This window comes from Hippopotamus amphibius, chromosome 5 (genome assembly GCF_030028045.1).
Source record: "Hippopotamus amphibius kiboko isolate mHipAmp2 chromosome 5, mHipAmp2.hap2, whole genome shotgun sequence".
NCBI classification, from domain to species: Eukaryota; Metazoa; Chordata; class Mammalia; order Artiodactyla; family Hippopotamidae; genus Hippopotamus; species Hippopotamus amphibius.
The window spans coordinates 52,244,897-52,272,423 of record NC_080190.1 but is presented as its reverse complement, the minus strand read 5'-3'; the positions used below and the strand labels follow the sequence as shown (position 1 = coordinate 52,272,423).

General features: G+C 36.5%; 1 protein-coding gene across 4 annotated transcripts in view; it reads right to left on the bottom strand.

The window, feature by feature from the left end:
* Positions 1-27,527, bottom strand: part of WAPL (WAPL cohesin release factor) — a 76,033-nt gene that overhangs the window by 39,338 nt on the left and 9,168 nt on the right. For 2 of the 4 annotated variants that reach the window (XM_057734385.1, XM_057734387.1), the window contains exons 3-4: positions 11,637-12,680; positions 8,959-9,077 (exon numbers count right to left, since the gene is read on the bottom strand). In XM_057734385.1, the coding sequence (XP_057590368.1) occupies positions 8,959-9,077; positions 11,637-12,680 (1,163 nt within the window). The remainder of the gene's footprint in view (positions 1-8,958; positions 9,078-11,636; positions 12,681-27,527) is intronic. The other 2 variants (XM_057734386.1, XM_057734388.1) reach the window with 1 other exon arrangement.

The following is a 27,527-nucleotide window of genomic DNA, read 5'->3' as shown; positions in this document are numbered from 1 at the left end:
TGTTTGTTTTTTTGGCACACGGGCTTAGTTGCTCCGTGGCATGTGGGATCTTCCTGGAGCAGGGATCGAACCTGTGACCCCTGCATTGGCAGGCGGATTCTTAACCACTGCACCACCTAGGAAGCCCGGCTGCACTGTCTTATCAGCACTTTTCGTTCAAGGCTATTTTCTCCCCAGTCACTGCTGTGCAGGTGTGAACGTGTCACATCAGTTCATTTGTAACCGAGGTGCACACAAAAATGGATGCCCCATTTGTGATTTGCACAAAAGAAGAGCAGCGAGCAGTGATTTGATTTCTGTGGTCTGAGGGTGCACATGTCCGCACACTTCTGCCCACACTGTCAACACTCTGTAAAAACTTTGTTTTGAGGTGTTAAAGCATCCTCCCTATAGTCCTCATCTTACTCTATTGGACTTTCACCTGTTTGGGCCCCTGAAAGCATCCCTATGAGGATGAAGATTCACTTCTGATGAAGACAAGACAGCAGTGCATTCGTGGCTTACAGCTCAGCCTAAAACATTTTTTAGTGAGGGAATACGAAAGCTTGTTGACAGATGGACAACGTGTACTGAAAAGCAAGGAGATTATGTCAAAAAATGATGTATCTGTCTTTTCTAAAAGTTAATTAAATTCTACAGCCACTGTGCAGATAATTTTTGACTCACCCTCATATAATAATGAATATATAATGTATATACTATATAATGAATATATAAATACATATATTCTTATATACATGAAGGAGAGGAAAAAAATCTACCTTACAGTAGAAGGCCAACTACTAACAACTAGAGAAGGAATGATGTAATTAGAAAAAAGTATTCAACAACCATCATAGTAAAGATTGATTCAGGCAAAAATCAATGCTAAAACTAGCGGGTAAAAAAGTTTGATGAGGAGATGAGGAACCTGACAGACCCCAAGGTATAGTTAACATCAATAGCAATGGTACAAAGAGACATTGTGCACCACCTGGTATGATGCAGTAAAACAGAGCACCTCTTCTGAGGTATTTCCACCAAATATAATAACCTATATCTAATCAGGAAGAAACACCAAACAAGCACAAACTGAGGGACATTCAACAAATAACTGATCTTAACTCTTCAAAGATGTCAAAGCCATGGGAAGACTAGGAAAGACACAGATGTTCCAGACTGAAGGAGGGTGGAGACTTGTGACAACTAAATACAACATGTGATTCTGGATTGGATCGTGTGTTCTTTGTTTGGGAGTTGGGGGCGGGGGAGTTGTTCTGTTATGAAGGCCATTATTGAGACAATTGGTAAAACTGAATGTGATCTGTGGATTAGACTGAATTATTGTATCCATGTTATTATTAGCTTCTTGGTTTTTTTTTTTTTTTAGCTTCTTGGTTTTGATGGGTATACTATAGCTATACAGTGGAGTACTCTTGTTTCTAGAAAATATGAACTAAGGTATTTGGAAGTAATCAGCATTAAGTCTGTAACTTACTCTCAAGTCATACATACACACACATACCCTCAGTGAAAGGAGGGCCCATTTTGACCCCCATAGGACATTTAGTAATGTCCAAGACACTGTTGGTTGAAATGGAGGTGCAAGGGCCGGGGGCAGCACAGGGAGACTGGGACTAGCATCTGGTGGGTAGAGGCCAGAGATGTTGTTAAATATCCTCCGATGTATAGGGCTACCCTCCACAGCAAAGACTTATTCAATCCAAAACATGAGCTAAGAAAGCGTGATAGGTAAGGAGGAAAAATTGCCACTACAAGACATGAGCCACCTCTCTACCACTCAGAAATGAGCTCATTAGTGCCTTTAATCAGATTGGAGAAGACCCATTGACCTATCAGCTACAGGAGGATATTTCTATTATAATGGAGAAATGGAACAACTGCTGAGAACATTTCCTATACCCCCCTACCTAGTGACCCCCGCCTTTCCTTTTTCTCTGGAGATTTGGGGAATAACTTATATAAAAACTCCTTGGAGAATTGAGCTTACCTTTTTTACATCAAAAACATGAATCCTAATTTCTTATATATGAAACAAATCTATTCTTTCCACCTAATTTATAAATGCTTAAACTTTGATCCCATTTATTTATTTCCTCCACTCCTTTATATTCATCAAAACTCAATAAGTTAAACTTCCGCTATTTACAACTCAAGTATTCTTTCAGCTGTCTTGAAGACAAACAGATGACCTATTTCTTATAAGAACTAGGGATTTTATACTGCTTAACTTCTTGTTGTTCTTTTCCTGAAGTAGGCTTCTAAATTCTTTACCTAGATATTTTCATAAGGATACATAACTTCCATGAGATCTAAAGCAATTTTTATTACTTTTTATTAAAGTACTACAACACTCAGGATCAAATTCTCATTTCTGAACCTTACTGATCCACCTAAATACTAGTAATACCTAAATGAAAAAATTCTGACACAATTCCACTTAAAAAGGGTTTTGGGCAAAGCTTTCAATAGGAGGTTAAAAAGGAAATTAAAACATTTACTGAAGCCTCTTTGGGGATTAAATCAGGACTATTGTTTTAAGGCTGGCTTTACCTATATTACATCTTTCAAATGAGTTCAATCTCATAGCTCTTTTGGTTTCACAAATTAATAATGATTTTCTTAATTTTCCTCTGACACTATCCATCAACAGTAAATAGGTCTTCTGCCTACTTGGTTGCATGACCTGATTTACTTTAGGCTAGAGAGATTCCTTCATAATCGGGTCAAGTACATGTACACTGCTGCCTCCTAAGTCATGTTAGTAGCAAAGAAACGAGTCCAATATTAAGTTTAAAACTAAGTTAAAAAAATGAACACAAATAAGTACAAATGAACTCGAATACTGAATTAACATACACAAGATAAAAATTACTTCAAAACTTTTGAACACATTAGTATGACTTCATTCTTAGTGAAATAATCTAAAGACAAAAAGAATGGAAAGAAATTTTAACTTCACTCAGTGTATTTACTGTTCATAATAATATCAGTATTATAATTTAAAAAGTAATGTGTGCTGTAGCATAAAGAAGGCTAAGTACAAAATTCTGAAAGGTTAAATTTGAAATGAAACTATCAATATGAACTCAGTTTATTTTTCAACATATTTCATAGCTCTCTGCAGCGAAAGACCCTAGAAGCAATGAATACACCAAGCACTTAGTTCTGGGTTTCTAAGTAGTAATCCCCACAAAAAGAACCAAGGATCCTTGGATGATTCCATGATTGAAAGTACAAGATAAATCTGGGTCATCTTTTGTCCAGAAAGCAAAAGAAGAGCTCAAAGATGATGGGGTTATATCAAAAGGACACAAAAGGGACTTCCCTGGTGGCGCAGAGGTTAAAAATCCACCTGCCAATGCAGGGGACACAGGTTTGAGCCCTGATCTGGGAAGATCCCAGATGCCGCAGAGCAATTAAGCCCATGCGCCACAACTACTGAAGCCTGCATGCCTACAGCCCATGCTCTGCAACAAGAGAAGCCACTGCAAAGAGAAGCCTGCACACCTAAACAAAGAGTAGCCCCTGCTAGCCACAACTAGAGAAAGCCCACATGCAACAAGGGTCTTTGTTATTAAATAAATTTTTTAATTTATAATTTATAAATAATTTTTTTTAAAAAAAGGACACAAGAAATGGCTTAAAATGATTTACTCCGGCCAAATCTATTATAAATACATTTAGTAAGTAAAAATTATTGAGTCTATAGTGATAGGAGCTGGGGGTTGGGATGGGGAGAAAGAAAACTCCTTTTTACAAAATTCCAGTTATTAAATGTAGAAGAAATAGTAATTAGAAAACTCACCATTCTGCAACTATCAGTGTAATAAGTGATGCATGCAAAGATTAACAATGGATGCTAAAATGATGAGGTGAAACAATAATGGAGAACAGAATATTCACATGGTGCCAGAGTAACATCCAGAAGCTCACTAATCAAATTATAAAAGGAAAAACACTTTTATTTTGGAGAGTTCCAGTGATCACAAACTTCAATAGGTGGTCAACTTGGAATGTAATAACCAGGTGTTACGTAGCTTCCGATGTGATGCAACATACTCAATATTATTTTGAGGCTTTCTTGCCAAAATATGTTAAAACTCAGCCTAATCAAATATAGAGATCCAGTGTTCCATAATACCATACTACTTTATTATAGTGGAATAACAACTTACATCATCAGGAAACAATCAGATAAATTCTTAATGTGAAACACTCTAGAAGACAGATATCCTGAGCTCTTAAAACAAACAAACAAAACAAAACAAAAAACCCAGTGCCATGTGGAATTTTAAAAAGATGAGGGGACTGCTCAAGATTAAAGAGACATCACAAGTAAATGATTACAGTTTGGGGAGAAAAACAGCACTAAAAGACATTTTGGAGACAACTGAAGAAAACTGAATGTGACTGGACATCAGATTGTATCAAAGAATTACTAATTTTCTTAAGTATTATAATCACATAACCACAGTTAAGTATGAGATAGTCCTTTTTCTTAAGAAATGCATGCTATCTATAAATCACAGCAAGATCTTTTTTGACCCACCTCCTAGAGTAATGGAAATAAAACAAAAATAAGTAAGTGGGACCTAACGAAACTTAAAAGCTTTTGCACAGCAAAGGAAACTATAAACAAGACGAAAAGATAACCCTCAGAATGGGAGAAAATATTTGCAAAAGAATCAACAAAGGATTACTCTCCAAAATATATAAACAGTTCATGCAGCTCAATATCAGAAAAACAACCCAATTAAAAAATGGGCAGAAGACCTAAATACGCATTTCTCCAAAGAAGACAAATAGATGGCCAAGAGGCACATGAAAAGCTTCAGCGTCACTAATTATTAGAGAAATGCAAATCAAAACTACAATGAGGTATCACCTCACACCAGTCAGAATGGGCATCATCAGAAAATCTACAAACAATAAATGCTGGAGAGGGTGTGGAGGAAAGGGAACGCTCTTGCACTGTTGGTGGGAATGTAAATTGATACAGCCACTATGGAGAACAGTATGGGAGGTTCCTTGAAAGACTAAAAACAGAATTACCATATGATCCAGCAATCCCACTACTGGGCATATACGCAGAGAAAACCATAATTCAAAAAGACACATGCACCCCAATGTTCATTGCAGCACTATTTACAATAGCCAGGACATGGAAGCAACCTAAATGTCCATCAACAGATGAATGGATAAAGATGTGGTACATATATACAATGGAATATTACTCAGCTGTAAAAAGGAACGAAATTGGGACATTCGTAGAGACATGGATGGACCTAGAGACTGTCATACAGAGTGAAGTAAGTCAAAGAGAAAAACAAATACATTAATGCATATATGCAGAATATAGAAAAATGGTTTGCAAGGCAGAAATAGAGACACAGATGTAGAGAACAAACATATGGACACCAAGGGAGGAAAGTAGGGGTGGGGGGCAGTGTTGGGGTGGAATGAATTGGGAGATTGGGATTGCCATATATACATTACTACTAAGAAATGCATGCTATCTACAACAACAACTTACTTTCAAATATGACAGGAAAAAAATGCAATACGTGTGTGTGTGTGTGTGTGTGTGTGTGTGTGTATGAAGAGAAAAGAAAAGAGGGAGGAGGAAGGGGACCATGTGTGTAATTATGATGATCTGGTGGGGGGGGTAGAATCAATCTAGGTAGAGGAATATGGCTAGTCATCACATTGCTTTTTCACATTTTCTATATATTTTAACTTTTTTGCCTTTTTCATGGTGCTGATATTTGTAGACATGGGGCAAAAGCAATGCTGGGTAAAGCTGTTAGCGTCTTAGCACAAATCAAAGTAGGGGCTCTGAACTGTATATAAGTAGTCATATTCGTCACTGCTACATACTTCACAGTTAAAAAACAAAATGCCAGTTTCACATAAGAAAAAAGCCTTTGATAAAGGAGTTTAAATTACTGATTAAAGCATAACCCTAAGTACACTAATGGTCTATGTGACAAAATCAGTGTGCCTAAAACACTTCTGTTGCGTACAAAGTGTGGTTTTATCAAAGAAAAAACACTACTTGCAGCTCAAGTTTCAAGCTGAACTAGCCAGTTTTTTTCTGAACACCATTCTTTACTCGAAAGACTGACAAACTATGCTTATACAGATCTGCGTACTAGGCAGACATTTTCTCAAAAATGAACAAAGTAGGCCTGTCACTGCCCGTCGTTTTCCCTGAAGTATTTTCTGCCAATGAAAAAATTTCATCTTTTAAGCAAAAACTAAAATTCTGGAGAACTTTTATCTACTACTGTGAACTTGATAGTTTCCCAATACTTAAAAGACTTTTCTGTTGAGTTTGGCAGTGATATTAACGATACTGTATAATGAAGTGTGTCATCATTTGACAGATTTGGATAAATCAGTGTAACCAGTATTTTCCAAATGACCAATGTATAATTTACAAAGCATGCATGTGTAAAAGATCCATTCAAAGGCAAGACAAAGCAAAAGATTTTAATGCAACAGTATGAAAGGTTCATTGGCATGGTTTCAGATTCCAAGTTATAACTAATCTTTAAGATGCCCTCATTTGTTGAGTTTTGATGTAGTATCAGAAAGGAATGTCCATAATTACCTGAGAAAGCTATTTAAAATTTAACTACTTATCTATGTGAGATTGGGTTTCCTTCATATTTTTCAATTAAAACATAATGAAAAATACTGAATGTAGAGGATATGAGAATCTAGCTTTTTTTAAATTTTATTGAAGTATAGTTGATTTACAATGTTGTGTTAATTTCTGCTGTACAGCAAAGTGACTCAGTTATACATACATATTGTCATATTCTTTTCCACTGTAGTTCCCTGTGTAATATACAGTAGGGACTGCTGTTCATCCATCCTAACTATACTAGTTTGCATCTGCTAATCCAAAAGAATTTAGCTGTCTTTTTAAGCCAAACTTTACAAAGAGATTTGCAAAACATGTACTCTTTTCATTGCTCTTTTTAAGAAAATAATTCTCACTAAAATGTTTTATTAACAATAATGGGTTATTATTTTAAGTGAATTATTAAGTATCTTTGAAATATGTTTTCACTTCCAATTTGATAAAGACTGATAAATATAACATAGATAATCAAAAGCTCGTTGGGATTCCCAATAAAATTTTTAAGACTGTAAAGTAGTCCTGAGACCAAAAAATGTGTAACTTTTGCACCTGAAATCAACACATGCCATATACAATTGTATAAACCAAAACCTAACCTAAGCATTAAGGGTTACAGTCATTACACCACACTACCCTGACCCCTGGCTCCAGAGCAAGTTAGCTCTGTTGAAATCAGCCCTAAGCACTTTTTTTTTCTGGAGCGGGGTGTAAAAGTATATATAACACAATCACTCTGAAAAAGATTCCTAACTGGCTCTTTACAGAGGTAAAAGAATAAAAACAAAACGAGGCCAGAAAATATGCACACACATTCTTTAGTTGCTTAAAAGTAGTTCAATCTACAAAAGATTTCAACAACTTCTAACTGCAACTTTCGGTAACAAGACTATTTAACACTATACAAGCTATTTAAGTAAAGGAATTTTTAAATAAAAAGTCAAGCAAATTATTCTTAATACCTATATGCTGGACCATATTAAAATGACATAATGCCTAAGAATGAAGTTGAACCCTTAACTTACACTATATACAAAAATTAACTCAAAATGGATCAATGACCTAAATGTTAAAACCTAAAACTATAAAACAGAAGAAAAAACAGACAAAAAGGTACATGACATCCAATTTGACAATGATTTCTTAACACAACACCAAAAGCAGAGGTAACAAAAGAAAAAAAATAAACTGGACTTCACTGATATTAAAGCACAGTATCAAGAAAGTAAAGAGATAATCCACAGTATAGGAACATCTATGTGCAAATTATATATCTAATAAGACATTAATATATAAAGAACTCCTATAACTCAGCAAAAAAAACCAAACAACTTGATTCAAAAATGGGTATAAATATACTTCTCAAAAAAAGATATACAAATGTCCAGTCAAGTACATGAAAAGATGCTCAACATCACTAATTAGGGAAATGTAAATCAAACCACAATGAAATACCATTTCCCACACATTAGGATAGCTATTATAAAAATAAAACAAACAAACAAAAAAACCCCCAAACCTCAGAAAACAACAAATGTTGGTAAGGATGTGGAAAAAATGGAAACCTTGTGCACTGCTAACAAGAATGTAAAAATGGTGCAGCCAAGGTGGAAAACAGTTTGGCAGTTAAACAAAGAAGTACCATATGTCCTCAAAATTCTACTCCTAAGTATCCAAATCAATTGAAAGCAGGGACTTAAATAGCCAAAAAATGAGAACCACCCAAGTGTCCATCTACAGATAAATGGATAAACAAAAAATTTGGTATATGCATACATACACTGTAATATTATTCAGCCATAAAAAAGAAACATTCTGATACATGTTACAACAGGGAATGGACCTTGACAACATAATGCTTATTAGTGAAATAAGCCAGACACAGATAGACAAACATTGTGTGACTCCACTTATATGAGGTACCTAGAATAGGCAAATTTCTAGAGACAGAAAGTAAAATAGTGTTACCAGGGGCTGGGCAGGTTAAGGTGGAGTTACTGTTTAATGTGTACAGTGTTTTTGTTAGAGATGATGAAAGTTTTGATTACAGATAATGGTGATGGTTATACAACACTATGGATATATTTAATGTCTCTGAATTGCACACTTGCATATAATAAAGACTATGTTATGTACATTTTACCACACTTCAAAAAATGGTTACAAAATGTTTTTAAAAATTGACTTACATATATCCTTTGGAAGACAAAATTTAATTGCCATGATGTTTGACAGTAATTTTTAAATAAAAAAATTAAGAGTTGAGCCCTCTAACAATAAATACAAATCACTGATAGTGCTTTACTTACCCGTTTGGGGCCACTAAAAATCTTTCTGGTATTTTCCTTTGATTTATCTCCTTGTTTATTTGGGGGCTTCTTCACACTTTCAGGCACACCAGGCAAGTCCTCTGAAAAATCCAAGTTTTCTGAAATGGTAATCAAAACTAGCTAGCTTTCTAATTATTTCAAATTATCTACCAGACAACCTATGAATATTTGGGGGAGAAAGAGGCATATTATGGGGAGAAAAAAAATAAAGGCATAAAAGCACCACATAGCCGACAAAATATTCCAATGATATTAAGTCTCATTCCCCCATGTTCACTCTCTGCTTGTCCCCTATACTTAAAGAAAATCAGAAACCTAGTCGCTGTGTATGTGCTCCAGTTTTATTGGCAAAATCAATTCTGCTCCAGAATAATTTGTTCTTCAGAGTTCATATAACTGCTAGTTATCTATCGACATTAACACTGGTACAGACTAGTTTACACACACACACACACACACACACACACACAGGGTGGTATGCCCCTGCAACATTTTTTCAGAATTTAAGTACAGTGAATCATGTTGGCCTTCAAAGAATGCCTGCTTACCTCTAAAGAGACCACATTTAAAAAAAAAAAACCCTAAAAAGGATATAGCTATCCTTGGCAAAAGATATAGAATGACCTAGTAAATGTAGTTCAATGTTCTGTGGTATTCCCACAAAAATAACCAAAGGATTAGATTAATTTTCAAATGGTTATTTTTTTTCTAGCCTAAACAAAAACAAAAAAGAAAAGAAAAATAGGAAGCGGATTTCCCTGGTGGTCCAGTGGCTCAGACTCTATGCTCCCAATACAGGGGGCCTGGGTTCAGTCCCTCATCAGGGAACTAGATCCCACATGCATGCCGCAACTAAGAATTCACATGATGCAACTAAAGCTTCCACATGCCACAGCTAAAGATCCTGCATGCCGCAACTAAAAAGAGCCCTCATGCAGCAAAGACCCTGCACACGGCAACAAACATCCCATGTGCCACAACTAAGACTCAGCACTGCATGCACACATAGATAGACAGACACACACACAGATAAATACTAAAAAAAAAAAAAAAAAAGACTTCTCTCTGTCCCAACCCTTAAAAATGTTTGCTGTTTCACAAACTGTATGAAGACTGAGATTCCAACTTTGGATATATCAAACGGTCTCTAATTTTTAAATGTTATTTGATATCAACTTGATGTTTCTGAAAGGGAGCCCAATGATTTAGGATAACCTGCTATCAAGGTTAGGATAAGCACTAAGTAGGCTGTAGCAGGACAGGAGCTCAGATTTCAGAACAGTTACTGATCATCCTCCCGGGAAAGGGAGTATAAAGCTGTCTTCCCAGTCACATCTTAAGTGACTAGCAAGCCTGCAGCAAACTTCAGTTCTTCAGAAGAAATTCAACACAACACTGAATGAATTCTGAAAATATTCTTATTTATTTTTTTCCAGTGGAGACTAATGTGGGCTCCTAGGGGCTACTCCTACGTAATTCTAGTTTTAGTGATTCTAATCTAGCAAACCTATTTTTAGGCCAAATGAAGCAAAATAGTAGGCAGCCTCAAGTATGACATACTCTACTATAGAATCTATATGTAACAATACCATAGGATCTTTATTTGCAGCATGGGGGATCTTTAGTTGCAGCATGCAGGCTCTTAGTTGCGGCATGCAGGATCTAGTTCCCTGACCAGGGATCAAATCCAGGCCCCCTGCATTGGAAGCGTGGAGTCTTAACTGCTGGACCACCAAGGGAAAGCCCTTACTATGACACTTCTAATTCACCAGTATGACCCTTGTTCTACGACCCTAAAAGGAAAAAAGCTTTATTTAATAAGTAAACCAATACAGGAAAACTGTATTTGGTCAAATATAAATACACATAGTAGCCCCTGTATTCCAGAGGCTTTCACACTCTTCTTCATTCAACAGTCAATCCACTTCACAAAGCCCTTGTCCGATAGTGACTTATTCATAGCAAAGCTAACCTATTTCTTTTGTTTGTCTCTCAGCGGAGACTATCAACTCCTCAAGGACCTCAAGTCATTACTGGTCCTACTATCTTAAGGGACAAATTAATTTTTCATTGATAAGAGTGTATAAATACTTAACTAGCACTTTTTAATTTTACTAAGTCAACTTACAGGGGTGATTCTTAAGATTAAGATTTAATCTTTATAAATTTAAGATTTCTTTAGAATGTTTTTTAACATTTACTGGTTGATTAGTTTTGAGACAACTACAAAGGTTTTTTAATTTTAATTGTTTAATATTTCCCTCATTACAACCATCTAATATCAATATAGTTCTAAATGACCAAAATCTAGCCTTATGTTTCCACTGCATTTAAGTTTCTCAAAGCTGAAACATCAAGGTGTTCAGTATTCCTTTACACACACACATACAACTTTATAATTCTCAAGTGCTGATGGCAGAATTAAAATACAAATATGAAAAGACTCCTCAATTTACAAATTGGTTCCTTACAAGGTGGGACTTCATTAACATTTAAAATCTTGTATCTTCGGATAAGGTAATCTCTGGCGCTAAATAGGTACTTCTATTAAAATTAAATGTAGTAACAAGCTAAAAGTGAGTATCTAGGAAGAAACTAAGTAGCTATTATTTAAGCCCGAAAAACACATTTACTTGTAATGTTTTTTTAAGTCTTACCTGCATTATTAGTACTAGACTGACTGTCCTGGGAATTATCACCACTTTCTGGAGGAGGCTGCAAGGAGGGTGATGGAGCTGTTTTAGTTCTTTTTTTGCTTGTCTTTCTCTCCACTTGACAGTCATCATCTTCATCATCTTCACTTTCACTGAGATCATCAAAGCCAAAATACTTAATTTTGTAATTAGAACTCCCAGAACCTCCTTCATCACCTCCTGTCTCATCATGATCTTCAAAACCAAAAAATTCAAGTTTAACATCCTTTTTAGATTTAGTATTACTAGGTCGAAATCTAGTAGTGGTCTTAGATGTTGCAATATCTGCTTTTTTTCTCAGCCGGCCAGCTTCTCCCAAATCTGCAGGAGTTGATGCAGTGAACTCATCCATGCTGCGTTCCATAGTATCCTGTATGGTAACATTACAAACTGACAAGCAAGATGGATGTAAAACAGTATAATCTCTAGTCCGTCCAACCGTCCCTCTAAAACTGGTCCCACAACTTACACTGCCTTTCTTTGCCTGATTCAGGCCATCTTTACTTGATTCACTGTTTGTTTTGGCTAAGGCCTGACTGGTACCATCCATTAGCTTATCAAAATTTGATGCTCCTTGTGAGGATTTTGCTTTATTAGCCCTACAGTACGTCCTACAGTTGCTTGGCCTAAGAACACTTTGCATGATGTCTTCTTCAATGACTTCATTTAGATTTTCCAACCGATTTTTAAAATCCTCATCCTTCATCTCCAAAAGAGGATCACTATCCAAACTTAAAATACAATCTTCTGATCTGATATCTTCAAAATCATTATCCCACTCATACAAACCAGTTCTTACAGATCCCTTGATTGAAGATGTTTCTGATGGAGATTCTGACCTTTTTCCAACTTGGGAGTTCCAAGTATCATTTGTTTCCTTGATTTCATCAGCTTTATATCCAGAAGCCACTGTAGTTTCTGCATTGGGTTTTTTAGTACTGTCTTCAGCATTTTTGTAAATATGGTGACTATTCTTTTCATATTCTTCACTAAAGTTCTCCACTTTATCTACAAAAATGAAAAATAAGTCAAAGGATAAAAATATGAGTGACAGAAATGTAGAAGGTAACAAATAAAAGGGATACTTGGTTAATTAATAGTACAGTCAATTATTTTTGAAATAATTGCAATTCCCCTTCCATCTTTTCAGTATACAGTTCTCATATCTTCTAGTGACCTCTCCCTAGGCATCCAAGTACCTTAAAATTCTTACCCTAAACTCAAGAGATTTCATCAGTGTTAAACAGGATCAATTCAGAATGACATAGAAATAACTCAGGCCAAACCTTCTCAGAAGTACTATGGATTTTTCAAATAAAAATGTTTAAAAATTATTTAATAGAACCTAAACAACACAATTAATGAAAACATTCTGGCAGTCTATTTTTCTGGGGTAGGATCACCCATATGGTATGCCAGCTCTGTCTGGAAACCTGTTCCAGAGTCAGGTTTCTTTAGCTATTTCTGCTTTCCATTCTTTCTTCTAATCCTAAAAGCCATTATAACTAACAGGGATTTTTGTTTTTTTTTTTTAAATAGTGGCTCTGATGCCTAAGTTACATGGCTACAGTGGCTATTTATCCATATCAGCCAGTAGTAAATCTTAACTCGTCTATTCATTTTGTACTTGGGGAATTCTTTTTTTTGTCTTTAATTTTATCAACAAAAATATTTTTTAATCTTTCTAAATGAGATGCATCTGTGATTCAAACTCTATTACAATTAATTCTCCAAGCACTTGTTAGTAGAAAAACCCAGGTTAAATGTTTATGCCAAAGAATAAAATTACAAACAAAACAAAACAAACCTACATTTAAGAAAAGCCACTTACAAATCGCAATTAACAAACCATCAAATACAAGCAACGGGGTGCTTTACGTGAGTTCATTGTACAATTTTTAATGCTACCCAATGGGTGTGAATGTTATTTATATTTACTTATATCTAGAAGGCATCTAATTTATAGATATACCTGTTTTATTCTTGGATATTCCCTAGCCAGAGGCAAGGAACTATAATTTTCATAATCTCAGAAATACCAAATCACTAAGCATAAAATATTAAATATTAAAAAAGTTAAGAATTAAAAGCTAACTCTGACATCTGATACTTTCTTAAAGGCGGCAGAAGCAAAACCAAGTTTAAAACCAAACCCAAAGAAATGATACTACTGCTTTTATGGCGGGTGGAAAGAGCACTAGTAGCTGAATCTGGAGACTTGTGTTGCCCTAACCAAACTAGCCCTGTAGAGCTCAGGCAAGACCCTTAACTTTGGAAGTTTTCCTGAGGGCTTCAATTTCCTCCTGTGTTCGAAAGGGAAGCCACTGACCCATACTACTTTACAGAACTATTAAAGGAATTATTTGCTAACAAATGCCTATGGGAATGCTCTCCATGCTTAGCTACACAGAAGTCCATGAGAAGTCATTAAATGTTATACCACACATTTTTATAGTTACATTGCATTCTACTGTCTTAATGTCACAAAATTTATTTAAGCTGTTTCTAATTGTTTTATGTAATAAACATCCTTCTGACTTAAAAAAAAAGTTTATGGTAACAATAAACTTTATTATCCATGTTTTTAAAAATTACTACTTCAGGGACTTCCCTATTAGTTAAGACTCTGCGCCCTCAATACAGGGGGCCCATGTTCGATGCCTGGTCAGAGAACCAGATCCCACGTGCCACAACTAAGAGCCAGCTCAGCCAAATAAATAAATATTAAAAAAAAAAATTTTTTTTTAAATTACTACTTCAAGTTTTACTTACCACTCCCATTTCCCCTAAAGTCAGAGAATATGTGTTGCATTTTTTTTTTTAATTATTTTATTTTATTTTTTGGGGGGTACACCAGGCTCAATCAACTGTCTTCACACACATATCCCCGATGTGTTGCATTTTTAGTTACTATTCTCATGGGCTGTCTTTCATATGTAAATCTAACTCTGTCGTGAGTACTTCTTATAAATTTAAGTGCAAAAAGTAATAGAGAGCCCTATAGGAAAAAGTATTCTCACTAAAGAGTTATGTCACCAGTAAATACAATTTACTCATGTATTCAATTATAAAGCATAAACAATCCTACAGATGAATTATTAAAGCACTTTAAATAATTTTTCAACTTCTGAAATACATTGCGTAGATATTTAATTTAATCAACAAAGAGTTCTGCACAAGAAAAGCTAAGTTTTCCACAGTATTCTAAAATATAAAATAAATGCTTTCTACAGTCCTTCATCACTTAGGTCTTCAACAAATATTCTTGACTATACCTTCAGAAAAGAGAGCAAGGCTATCTTGTCTTAAAATGCAAAACATCACTTACTTTCAACTGCCCTCCTTCCTCAAACATCCCAGCTTCCCTGTCAAATAAACTCACTTTATATCTCAAAACATTGGGGGTGGGGAGGAGGAAAAAATGACAGTTTTTGTTTTCTTTTAAAATGGCTTTTATTGAGACACTTTTAGGGCTTCTATAACATTTCTACTTGGAAATCTTGTTTATTTCCAGTTCTTATGTCACTAAACTCTTTTCTGTATGCCAACAAGGCTCACTCACACCACCTTAGCAAGGAAATATACTCATTTACCTTTGCTCAAATGTCCAACCTGGTATGCCGCCCCCTCCTTTTTTTTTTTTTTTAAACAGAGAAGCTAAGTATCAATATTTACTCTGTTTTAATCTAAACCAGTTATATAAGCAGAAAAGTATTTCTAGCAAAGATAACAGTTTAGGAGTTAAATGGGTAACTGCCAGCTCTGCCACTTTACTGCCTAAAATGACCTTCGGCAAGCCACCTTAAGAAGCTGGGGCAGTTTCTTCATCTGAAAAAAGGAGCTAATAAAATCTGTCTCAAGGGCAAGGTGAACAGATAAAAGATGATAATGTATCTAAGGACATCTGCAGGTTATAGTGCATCACACAAATGCAAATTATCATAGCTATTACAACTCTGCCACAATACAGAATATATTTTTAATAATCTCTTGGTGAGACTATTTCTTAGTGGAATTTAACCTGTATGTTCACCAGTATTTCCTTAGGTCCTGCGTCTATCACAGCTTCAAGCAAGGAATCCAAAACTACATTCTACGGCCTACTGTTCTTCCTCAACCTAGCGGATGAAGACTGGATATGCAGAAAGTTTTCAGTAAAAGAAAACTTAGCCTAGCACCATCTGCAAAGATACTTAATAAATGCCTTTCAATATCACTAGACTTTAGCATCACTAGATAGGTACTCAATCTTTTGTATATTAGGTATTATATAAGGGAGGGAATTTAGCATAATAAAGACTACATGGAATTTGAGAAATGTGGTGCTGAACCACACAGCTAAGACAATAACTAGGTGTGTAAAAATTTGGCAAGTCATATTTCCTCTCTAAGCCTTATTCTGCTTATCTAAAAAACAGTAAGCAACCTCACACAAAAGATTAAATGTCTATTATTCCCTTAAGATTCTTAATTTTGAAAGGAAATAGATGATTCCCTTAAAAATAAAAACACATCAGTACTTGCAATAATGTGAGTATACATGGTTTTATAAAGGAAAATAAACAAGTGGGATAATTTAAGGCTTCCGTGGGTGAAATGAACTCTTTGAAGTATTGAAAAAGTGGGAGGGAAGGTTTGATCAGAGATTTATGAATGATTTCGTGGGTTCTGCAAATCCTTTGAAACTATAAAAAAAAAGTCTGTACACACATTTTTCAGGGAGAGTATCTACAATTTTAGCAATTTTTCAAACACTCAAAGTATATTTTTTAATTGGTAAAGGACAATAGAAGGAGCAAAATATCTGTGGGAAATCAGTATGTTAATTGTAGAATTTCAAATCTCTATGGGAAGGATTATTCAATAATGTGTACTGGAACATCTTTTATCTTTAACAATAAAGCAAAAGAAATTTCATCAAAATTAAATGTCCATTAAAAAAAACCACTATTCAGGGAACTCCCTGGCAGTCCAGTGGTTAAGACTCTGCAATTCCACTGCAGGGGACACAGGTTCAATCCCTGGTTGGGAAAGTAAGATCCTGCATGCCACAGTGCAGCCAGGGAAAAAAAGAAGAAAAGATTGAAAAACAAAAAACACTATTTAAGAGAACCACCAGAAAGGGGGGGTGGGGAGGGGGCTACAACTCAATAATAAAATGCGCAATGAAAATTAAAAATAGAAAAATGATCAAAAGACTTGACTTGACCAGTCACTTGATAAAAAAAGGATATTCAATAAACATATAAAATATAAATATATTAAAAGGCACTTATATTCATTAGCTATTAGGAAGATGCAAATTAAAACCATAATGAAATGCTACTACACAACCACCGAAAGAGTTAAAATTCATAATGCCAAGTATTGTGGAGGAGGTAAAGCATCTTCAACTGCTCAGAGTGAAAGTGGGAACAACCACTCAGGCATTATCTACAAAAGCTAAACGTAACAGTTGTCCTATGACCCAGCAATTCCACTTCAAAGTACTTACCTAACAGAGATGTATGCATATGTGCACTAAACAAGTTATGAAACTTAACCATATGAAACTTCCACTTTTAAAATAATCAAGTATTAGCAATTCAACGTGGTTCAACATAAAAGAAGTACACTTGTAACAACATCATTCCAAAACAAGGAAATATAAATATCCTTTAACAGTACAATCAACAGGGCTTCCCTGGTGGCGCAGTGGTTAAGAATCAGCCTGCCAGTGTAGGGGACATGGGTTCAAGCCCTGGTGTGGGAAGATCCCACATGCTGAGGAGGAACAAAGCCCATACGCCACAATTACTGAGCCTGCGCTCTAGAGCCTGCTAGACACAACTACTGAAGCCCGCATACCTAGAGCCCGTGTTCCACAACAAGAGAAGCCACTGCAATAAGAAGCCTGCATACAGCAATGAAGAGTAGCCCCCATTCTCCACAAGAGAAAGCCCCCCACACACAGCAACAAAGACCCAATGCAACCAATAAATTAAATAAATAAATATTTTTTAAAAAACAATACAATCAATAGAGTGGTCTATTAATACAATGAAATACTGCAGAGCAATAAAAATAAATAAAACTACATTTCTGTAGGAGTGTATTTCAGTATAATCACTACAGAGAGCAATTTGGTAATCCTTTTTAAAATTAAAAACGTACATGTGAAAGAAACAGACTGATCCTGAAGCAAGCAGTTTCATTTACTCTACAAACAATTTTCCATGAGTATGAACAACATAAGTAACAAGGAAACGCACTACAACACTGTTTCCTGATTTTTTGCTTTCATAAACAATACAAATACCTACCAATAAAGAGCTAATTAAATTATCATACAGCCACATATCTGAATACTATGTAGCTGTTAAAAAGAATGAGGCAGGCCTACATTATGTACAGATATGGTTGCCTTTAGGGAAAGGGATGACTGAAGGATAAGGGGAAAGTCTTCCATACGTCTTGAATTTTATACTGTTTATAAATAGTCTATTCAAAAATCTTAAAAGTAAAAATCAAAGAAGGTACATATTAAGTATCTTAAACTGTAACAATGATACTGTAGTTATCTTTTTTTTTGGGGGGGGAGTGCTGAGCTGTTGAAGAATTATATTTACGTATGAAATACAGTCTCTGGAATTTGCTTCAAAATAATCCACTGTTGAAAGGGAGTAGGTAATAAAAATGAAGTAAGACTGGCTATGAATTGATGTTTATTGAAGCTGGATATATATGCACACATCTGTATAACTGTATGCTAGACTGTATATACAAACAGCATATATACTACCTTCACCCTTCTTAGAAGTGAAGATACTTCCTTTCAAACCCATCTTTATATAGATGAAGAAAAGGCAGCCCAGAGAGGCCAGTGACAACAAAGGCCGCCAATTAAATCAATGACCAAGAGACCTCATAAAAAGAACATACCAAATTCTAATATATATTACACTACCTCTAGTAGTGGCTGCTGAAAATTTAAATACTAAAGCAGATAAACCATCTTAACCCACATTAATAGAAGAGGTCCAGATAAGATGAAGTTGTTAAAAGCTAATGTGTTGGGCAAATTGCAATGAGTATCACACGATGTGCTGAAGAGAAAATTTAAACAAAACCTTTGACTTCTAAGGAGACTGTACAGAAGTGACTTTGGAGACCATGACCTATGAAATACAGTTGAGGTAACTAGACAAGTTTAATGGGGGGTGGGAGGCGTGCCACTAATACATGGCAAGCTGCCTCTAAATATCTGAGTGGCTGTCATGCAAAGAGGGAACAAACTTATTCAATGTGTAGAAATCATTCAATTCATAAGGACTGATGAACAAGAGCACTGAAGATCAATTAGAGGAACTTCTCCGGTGGTCCAGTGGTTAAAAGTCCATGCTCCCAATGCAGGGGGCCCAGGTTCAATCCATGGTCAGGGAACTGGATTCCGCATGTCGTAACTAAGACCCAGCACAGCAAAATAATTAAATTAAAAAAAATCAATTAGAGCTGTCCAATGAAGGGGATGCTAGGGGAGGAGAGTGTACTCCCTTGTCATAAAAGAAATATTTGATAAAATGGGACTTGATCAAAACCAGTAACAACTTTTTTTTTTTTTTAATTTATTGGCTACGTTGGGTCTTCATTGCTGCACACAGGCTTTCTCTAGTTGTGGTGAGCGGGGGCTACTCTTTGTTGCAGTGTGTGGGCTTCTCATTACAGTGGCTTCTCTTGTGGAGCACAGGCTCTAGGCGCATGAGCTTCAGTAGTTGCAGCATGTGGGCTCAACAGTTATGGCTCATGGGCCCTAGAGCACAGGCTCAGTAGTTGTGGCACACAGGCTTAGTTGCTCTGCGGCATGTGGGATCTCCCTGGGGCAGGGATCAAACCTGTGTCCCCTGCATTGGCAGGCAGATTCTTATCCACTGTGCCACCTAGGAAGTTCAAAACCAGTAACTTCTGCTCTGCAAAAAACACTGTTAAGAGAATGCAAAGACGAGCCACAGACTCAAAGAAAATGTCTGCAATAAACATGTCTGATACAATATTTGTACCCAGAATAAAGAACTCTGAAAGTTCAATGAAAAAATAACCCAATTAAAAATGAACAAAAAAATGTGAGCGGACATCACCAAAGAAACTATACTGATATCAAATAAGCACATGAAAAATGATCAGCATTAGTCATTAAGGAAATGCAAAAGGCTGATTTCCTTAATATACTAAGAATTCTTAGACATCAATAAGTCCAACCAACGTCCCAGCAGAAAAAGCAGGTAGAGACACACAGAGACAACAAAAAAGAAATAGAATGAATTAATAACTTATAAAAAGATAACAATTTCATTCACAATTAAAAATCAGAGTACACAATGTTATATATTAATTATATCTCAATAAAGCTGGAAAAAGAAAGTAAAACAAAGTTGAACTATATTTATACTTACTAAGCCCTCAGTATGTGCCTGGTACTGTCCTAAATACTTTCCATCTATTAATTCATTTGATCTCATAGCAATCATCTGATGTAGGTACTATTACAAGTTCACAAACCTTTATCCACAATTCCAACATCCAAAAAGCTCTGAAAACAGAGTTTTCTCATAATGCATTTTGAAGCAAAACCTGACCTTACCTAAGTGAGGCTACTGGTAGTACTTCCTTTTTCTAAAGAAACATTTGTCTTGAGGAGTGTTAATGTAAAATATATACACTTTCTAAATTCCAAAATAATCCCAGTTCCAAGACAAATCTGGCCGCAAGTGTGTCAGATAAGGAAATGTGAACCTGTATCCCATTCTGCAGATAAGGGGCAGTAGATTTCAGTTAGTAGACAGTTGACAGCCACATAGTTAAGTGGTGTTTACTGTATGAAAAATAAACTTTTTAAAGAAAACAAAAACACTGGAAGCAACCCAAAGGTCTGACATCTACAAGGAACTGGTTAAGAAATTACAAAACATAGGGAAATTAACACACCACGCAGCAGTATTTTTAAACACAAAGGGAGGGAGGCCACCTAGAAAGAAAACTTTCATATACTGACATAGAATTATTCCCAAGACATATTAAGTGAAAAAGCAAAGTACAAAACAGCACTTTATCACTTTGCAGATCTAAGTACACACACATGGGCTTCCCTGGTAGCACAGTGGTTAAGAATCTGCCTGCCAATGCAGGGGACATAGGTTCAAGCCCTGGTCTGGGAAGATCCCACATGCTGTGGAGCAACTAAGCCTGTGTGCCACAATTAATTAGACCATGCTCTGCAACTACTGAAGCCCGCAGGCCTAGAGCCTGTGCTCCACAACAAGAGAAACCACCGCAATGAAAAGCCTGCGCGTGGCAACGAAGAGTAGCCCCCGCTCTCCAGAACTACAGAAAGCCCACACACAGCAACGAAGATCCAACGCAGCGAATAAATAAAAATAAATAAATTTATAAAAACACACACACACATATATGTAACTGCTTATATTGCTTATAGGTACACAGCATATATCAGAAAGGGTAACACAAATTATTATGAATGGTCAATCACTCCAAGAAGAACTGGGGCAACTGGAGAAAGGGGCTGGGAAGTTTTTAACCACTATCACTTTGTACCATATGCAGATAGATTTTTTTAATTTAAATTTTTTAAACATAAAGATGCACATATTCTAAAGTAGGAAAAACTAAACACCCAAAATAAACAAGACATTTTTTTCCCACTTTCAGCTAAACAAAGTCCAAAGTTCGACAGAATGACATGCTAAAAAAAAAAAAACCCACAGTTAGTGGGAAATTTGGCAATATCAACTGACTATTTAAATATATATGCTCTTTCAATTCCACTTCTAGAAACAGCTTCTACCACTATACTGAGAACATCATGCTCAAAACCAGAAGCAGAATGATGTTCCATGCAGCATTTATTTGTAATAGCAAATGACTAGAAACAGCCAAACTATCCCTAAGAGACTAAAGTATGGTACACCCACATAATAGAAAACCATGAAGCTGCTAACAAAGAACAAGGTAGATTTATAAATACTGATGTGTACATTGTAAAGATTTTTCCGTGTTTTTTAAGGCACAATACACTATACACACATACACACACGGTATACAAACATATGTATCATGCTCCCATTTATGTGTTTGTGTCTTTAAGAATACACAGATTTACATGCTATTCATATTAAAGATTATGAAAGTATACATAAGAAATTAGCAGCATTTGCTTCTGTGAAAGGGCACTGGTTTTTTTACTGTCAGCAAAGGTATGTGGCTATTTATCAGGGACACCTAAAAAGTCAAAGGAAAAACAAGGCACATCATTCTCAGTGGATCAATTTTACTCAAAGATTTGGAAGGTAAAAAGTACTTTTAAAAAAATTAAACATTTCAAGTGGTAATTTAAAATGTTTGTATATGTTATAAAGCATACCTATCAAACACAAAGCCCACATGTAATTTTAAAAAGAAAGCAGTAAATATAAAACAACTTCAGGGACTTCCCTGGTAGTCCAGTGGTTAAGACTCCACATTTCCACTGCAGGGTGCATGGGTTTGATCCCTGGTCAGGGAAGTAAGACCCTGTGTGCCGCACAGTTTGGAACAACAACAAAGAAAACCACTTCAAAAGAACCATTCAGCAGGGCCCACTACACAGGACAGACCAAGTCAACTCAACTTCCCCTCAGTCCCCATCAACAACAGCCTATGGAGGAGAGCCTAACTGCCAACTGCCATTGCCCAACCTCACACCAAGAAGCTTGTTTGCTCCCATGGTCTCCTGGTCACGCTGCCTAACTCTGCCCACCCTTGCAAAAGAGTACACCCAAGCCAGTCCTCAACCAGTGGGCCACCCTGACAATTAACTCTTCAAACTAGATACACAGACCCCTAAAGTTACACAAAGACCTTTCAAAAGTATACAGGAAAAATTAAGTTTTAGAGACATTTATTTCTAAATCCCCATCTTCCTCAAGTACTCTGGTCCAAAAACTGATCTACCAACCCACTTGAGATTAATCATTCTTCTCCCACATTACAAATAATGGCATATCGCTCACCTACCCCTAATCTATGATACATTGCTCCTACTCTGGCATGATCTATAAAGAAATAATGTGATACATTATTGGCTTCTGTGCTTAATAACTGAATAACAATAATGTCTTGGTAACAACTCCTTTGCATGTCAGGTGGTTCCAATTATTGCTTTCCAAATAGAAACTACCACAGCAAAACTCTTTCCATTCTTATTTCTATGTCAATACAGTATCTCAATATTTACATGTATTAAAAAATAGGAATAGGACTTTCCTGGTGGCACAGTGGTTGGGGGTCTGCCTGCCAATGCAGGGGACACATGTTTGAGCCCTGGTCCAGGAAGATCCCACATGTCACGGAGCGACTAAACCCAGGCAGCACAACTACTGAGCCTACGCGCCTAGAGCCCGTGCTCTGCAATAAGAGAGGCCACCACAGTGAGAAGCCCGCACACTGCAATGAGTAGCTCCCACTCACTTCAACTAGGGAAAGCCCACGCACAGCAACAAAAACCCAATGCAGCCAATAAATAAATAAATATTAAAAAGGAGCAGATTGATACCAAAGCCTTTTCTTAATTGTAGCAATATTCATCCACATATATATAAACTGACTGAAAAAAGGCTCCACCCATAACATCAAGAGGTGCACTTCCAATAAACTTTACCTTCAAGATACACAACATTCAGTTGATCAATTATACACTAATAATTGTGATCATAACTTAATCTAGAATTTTTACTTAGAGAATTAGAATCATAGAAAATTCTTAAAAGTTTACATTTAAATGTATGTACATATTTTTGTACAAAGAATTATGAAAAGACCGTTAAAAGACATATTCATTAGGATAAAATTCTAAAGGGGAAGTGGGATAGAAATACAATTTCAAAAAGGAAAAAGGGTGCTGTAAATCTTCTGACTGTTAAAGAAAAACTTGTTCTTTTATTTTTTTTAATGTATGAAAGTGAACAGCAAATACTTATGGTATTTGTAAGCAAGAAGGTGACTAAATAAATGACAGGTATAGTAATTACTCTGAGGGTGAAGAAGGGGATCCAAGGAAGAGCTTCTGGAGTGGCTGACGCTATTCTGTTCCTTGAAGGGGGTGGTGGTTACAACAGTGTTGCTCTTATAGTAATTCACTAAGCAAAACATATATTTCTATATATTTTATTATATTGTGTGATTTTCTCTGTTTTATTTTACAATATAAAGTTAAGGAAATCACTATGATAACTACTGCATGTCAGTTTTAAAATGCCAATATTTACAGAAAATTAAATTACTCATTATTTTGCAGAAAATCTATATCCTTTGCAAGCATTTCAATATTTTCATGACCAGCAATCCACACCTAAGTACTTACCCCAAGAGGAAATGTGGCGTATTTCTACACAAAAACCTAAATAGAATTGTAAGCAACTTCATTCATAATTGCCAAAAATGAAAATCCAAATGTCCTTCAACTAGTGAATGGAATGTGGTACATACAATGGAATACTATTCAACAGTAAAAATAAAAGCATTATGCTAAATGAAAAAAGCGAGACTAAAATTGCTGTATGATCCCATGTATATGAAATTTTGGAAAAAACAAAGCTACAGGGACAGAAAACAGATGAGTGGATACCAAGGTTGGAGGTGGGAGAAGGGACCCACCATAAAGGAGCATGAAGGAACTTTTGACATGATGGAAATAATCTCTCTCTTGATAATGATTACATTTGTGTACATTTCCACAGGTTTGTTTGTCTGTCTGTTTGTTTGTTTTGGGGGGTAGATATTATACTGGTTATCTTCTACTTGCCCTTCCAGATCTACTCTTCACCCTGATCTCAGCTCCAGGAGGCTGACCTGTATCAAAGTTTCCTTACCCTCAGGCTTCCATTGAGTTCTATGAGGAGGCTCAGGACAGAAGAGGGAAGGAGTGAGTTAGGTTCAGATACTTTATCCTCTAGTACCTTCCTTATGAGGTCCCTGAACAGAAGGATAATGCTCTTCTTAAGGTGGCCTTCTCTAAGCGGCTTAATTAATTCTCTGCCCCTGTGAAACTGCGTGATAACAGCTTCACTGCAGCTAACCCAGGCTAGGCTTTCCCTAACATTCCTCCCACACCTTTGTAAATAGCTACTATATAAATAAACCCTCCTGGTATGAGCCTAACTGGGGCATGCCATGTTTCCAAGTGGGTCCTTGACTGATAAATCAAGATGCAAACTTTAAAAATATATGAGGGACTTCCTTGGTGGCACAGTGGTTAAGAATCCACCTGCCAATGCAAGGGACTTGGGTTCGAGCCCTGGTCTGGGGAGATCCCACATGCTGTGGAGAAACTAAGCCCGTGCACCACAACTACTGAGCCTGCGCTCTAGAGCCCGTAAGCCACAAACTACTGAGCCCGTGTGCCACAACTACTGAAGCCCATGCACCTAGAGCCCGTGCTCCACACCAAGAGAAGCCACAGCAATGAGGAACCCATGCACCACAATGAAGAGCAGCCCCCACTCGCTGCGACTAGAGAAAGCCCATGTGCAGCAATGAAGACCCAATGCAGCCAATAAATAAATAAATAAATTTATTTTAAAAAAAAAAATAAAATATATATATATGAGAGTGGCAAACACACATCTTGTCATCTACCTCCTTCTATACTCTTAACACTCAAAATGTACCTGTACTCCTTTCCCATCTCCTAATTTAACAACCCACTGCCTCCACCACCCCATACCTTTTCTTTTAAGTCCAGAGTATCCAGGCCTCAGCAATCAGCACTCACAAATACCTGGGAATCATGCCCTCTATCACTTCCTTGCTCTAACTGAAACCTGACTAAGATGCTACTTCTTCTGCAGCACCCCCTAGTATCTCAGAGAAGGATGGCTTGTGGTCACTCATATGCTGGCTCTCCAGAGCCCTTTATAAAACTATTACTACTCCCCCTCTTATCAAAGCCCATTCCTTTGAGACCTTGTGTCACCTAGCTAGTTACCCTCTAATATTCCTCATATCTGTCATCTAACAACCTCTTATTATTCATTTAAGGATTTTACACGAGATTTATAATATACCCCTTCATGCCACTTTTGCTATCATTCTGAATTCCACCAAATTTCAACCCCTGACCTGCCAGTTCCTTAACCTTCTCCCATCAACAGTCCATCTTAGCCACCAGTTCACAGTTTCATCCAGGAACTTGTCATGTCCTAAAATGCTTCAACTGTTAAATATTAAAATCAGATAACCCACATTTTAATCACTAACAACTATCCAACTTGCTTCTTTCCGCAATCATATTCCTTTTACTTAATAAGATTCTCAGTATACTGACCGCTCTTCTCTTTCTCCTATCTACCCACTCTGTCCAGTCAGTAAAGTTTAAACTGCACAGTCCATCATTCCAACCACTCTCTGGTTAATAACCTAAATTCTCTTTCTTCTTTATGTGTTCATTCCACATCTAGTCACACAAAATGGCAATCAAGGAAATTCTCATTATTCTATCCAATGTTCTATATTTTGTGCAGGTTCTGGCTAACAGGACCTACTAAAGGAGAGGGGAAAACACACATATTCAATAGGTAGATCAGCGACCATGAGTTTTCAATGATACAAACTTCAACTAAGGCATCAATAATGCCCAGAAATTCTACTTTCTCTCTAGACAGCTCCCTCCTTTTCCACCTCCTGCAATATCTATTTGAACCCTTTGCCCCTCCCCTTCAACCACCACAAACCTGTCCTTTTCTTTCTTTCTCCTTTTCAGAGATGACCTCTTTTGTCACTTCACGGAAAGAAAGAAAAGAAAAAAAAAAAAGAAGAAGCTTTTGTTCATAAACCACCTTATCTTCCACCCTCCCATTAAACTGGAATTTTCATCCATCTTCCCTCCTAGCCAGGAAATGCAGCATCCTTTCTCCCAAGACCACATTCCCCCTGGGCTTTGGATCCTATGCTTCAAGGCTCTCCTGTGCAAACAAACACTCCAGAACTCCTCATGTATCTCTAGCTGCCCCTTTTCTTCTCTCCTTCAAACATTTTTAACAAGTTGTGTACACTTGCCAATCCCATCTCCTCATCGTGTACTCACTGCTCAGACCACTTCTATCCAAGCTGTAAAATTCAATGCCTGCTTTGCAGTCCTCATTTTCATTGACTTTGCAGCAGAAATTCCAATTCAGTTGATCCTTCATGAAACACTTTTCTGTTGGATTCTATAAAATATCACTCACTTGATTTTCCTTCAGGTGCTCTAGCTGTTCCTACTCAATTTCCTTATCTAGTTTTTCTTTTTCTTCTCTTCATCCATTAAGTATTGCAAGTTTTTCACAGTTCAGTACTTTTCCTTACATTCTCCATAACAACTTCATCTAATCCTGTACTTTCAAATGACATTTATATGCTGAATCACAAATTTATTATCTCCAACCAAGATTTCTTATCTAAGTTCCATACCAGCAGATCCTGCTGCCTCTTGAACATGTCTCACAAATATCTTAAACTTCATATTTCCAAAACTAAACTCATGAACTTTCCCTCATAGATGTCTCTTTATCTCAATGAATGATACTACAATCTACTCAACTACTCACATTAGATACCTGGGATTCTTTTTTTTAATTAATTAATTTATTTATTTAATTGGCTCTGTTGGGTCTTCATTGCTGCACACGGGCCTTCTCTAGTTGATGCGAGTGGGGGCTCCTCATTGTAGTGGGTGCCGTCTCTTGTTGCGGAGCACAGGTTCTAGGCACACGGGCTTCAATAGTTGCGGCACATGGGCTCAACAGTTGTGGCTCACGGGCTCTAGAGCACAGGCTCAATAGTTGTGGC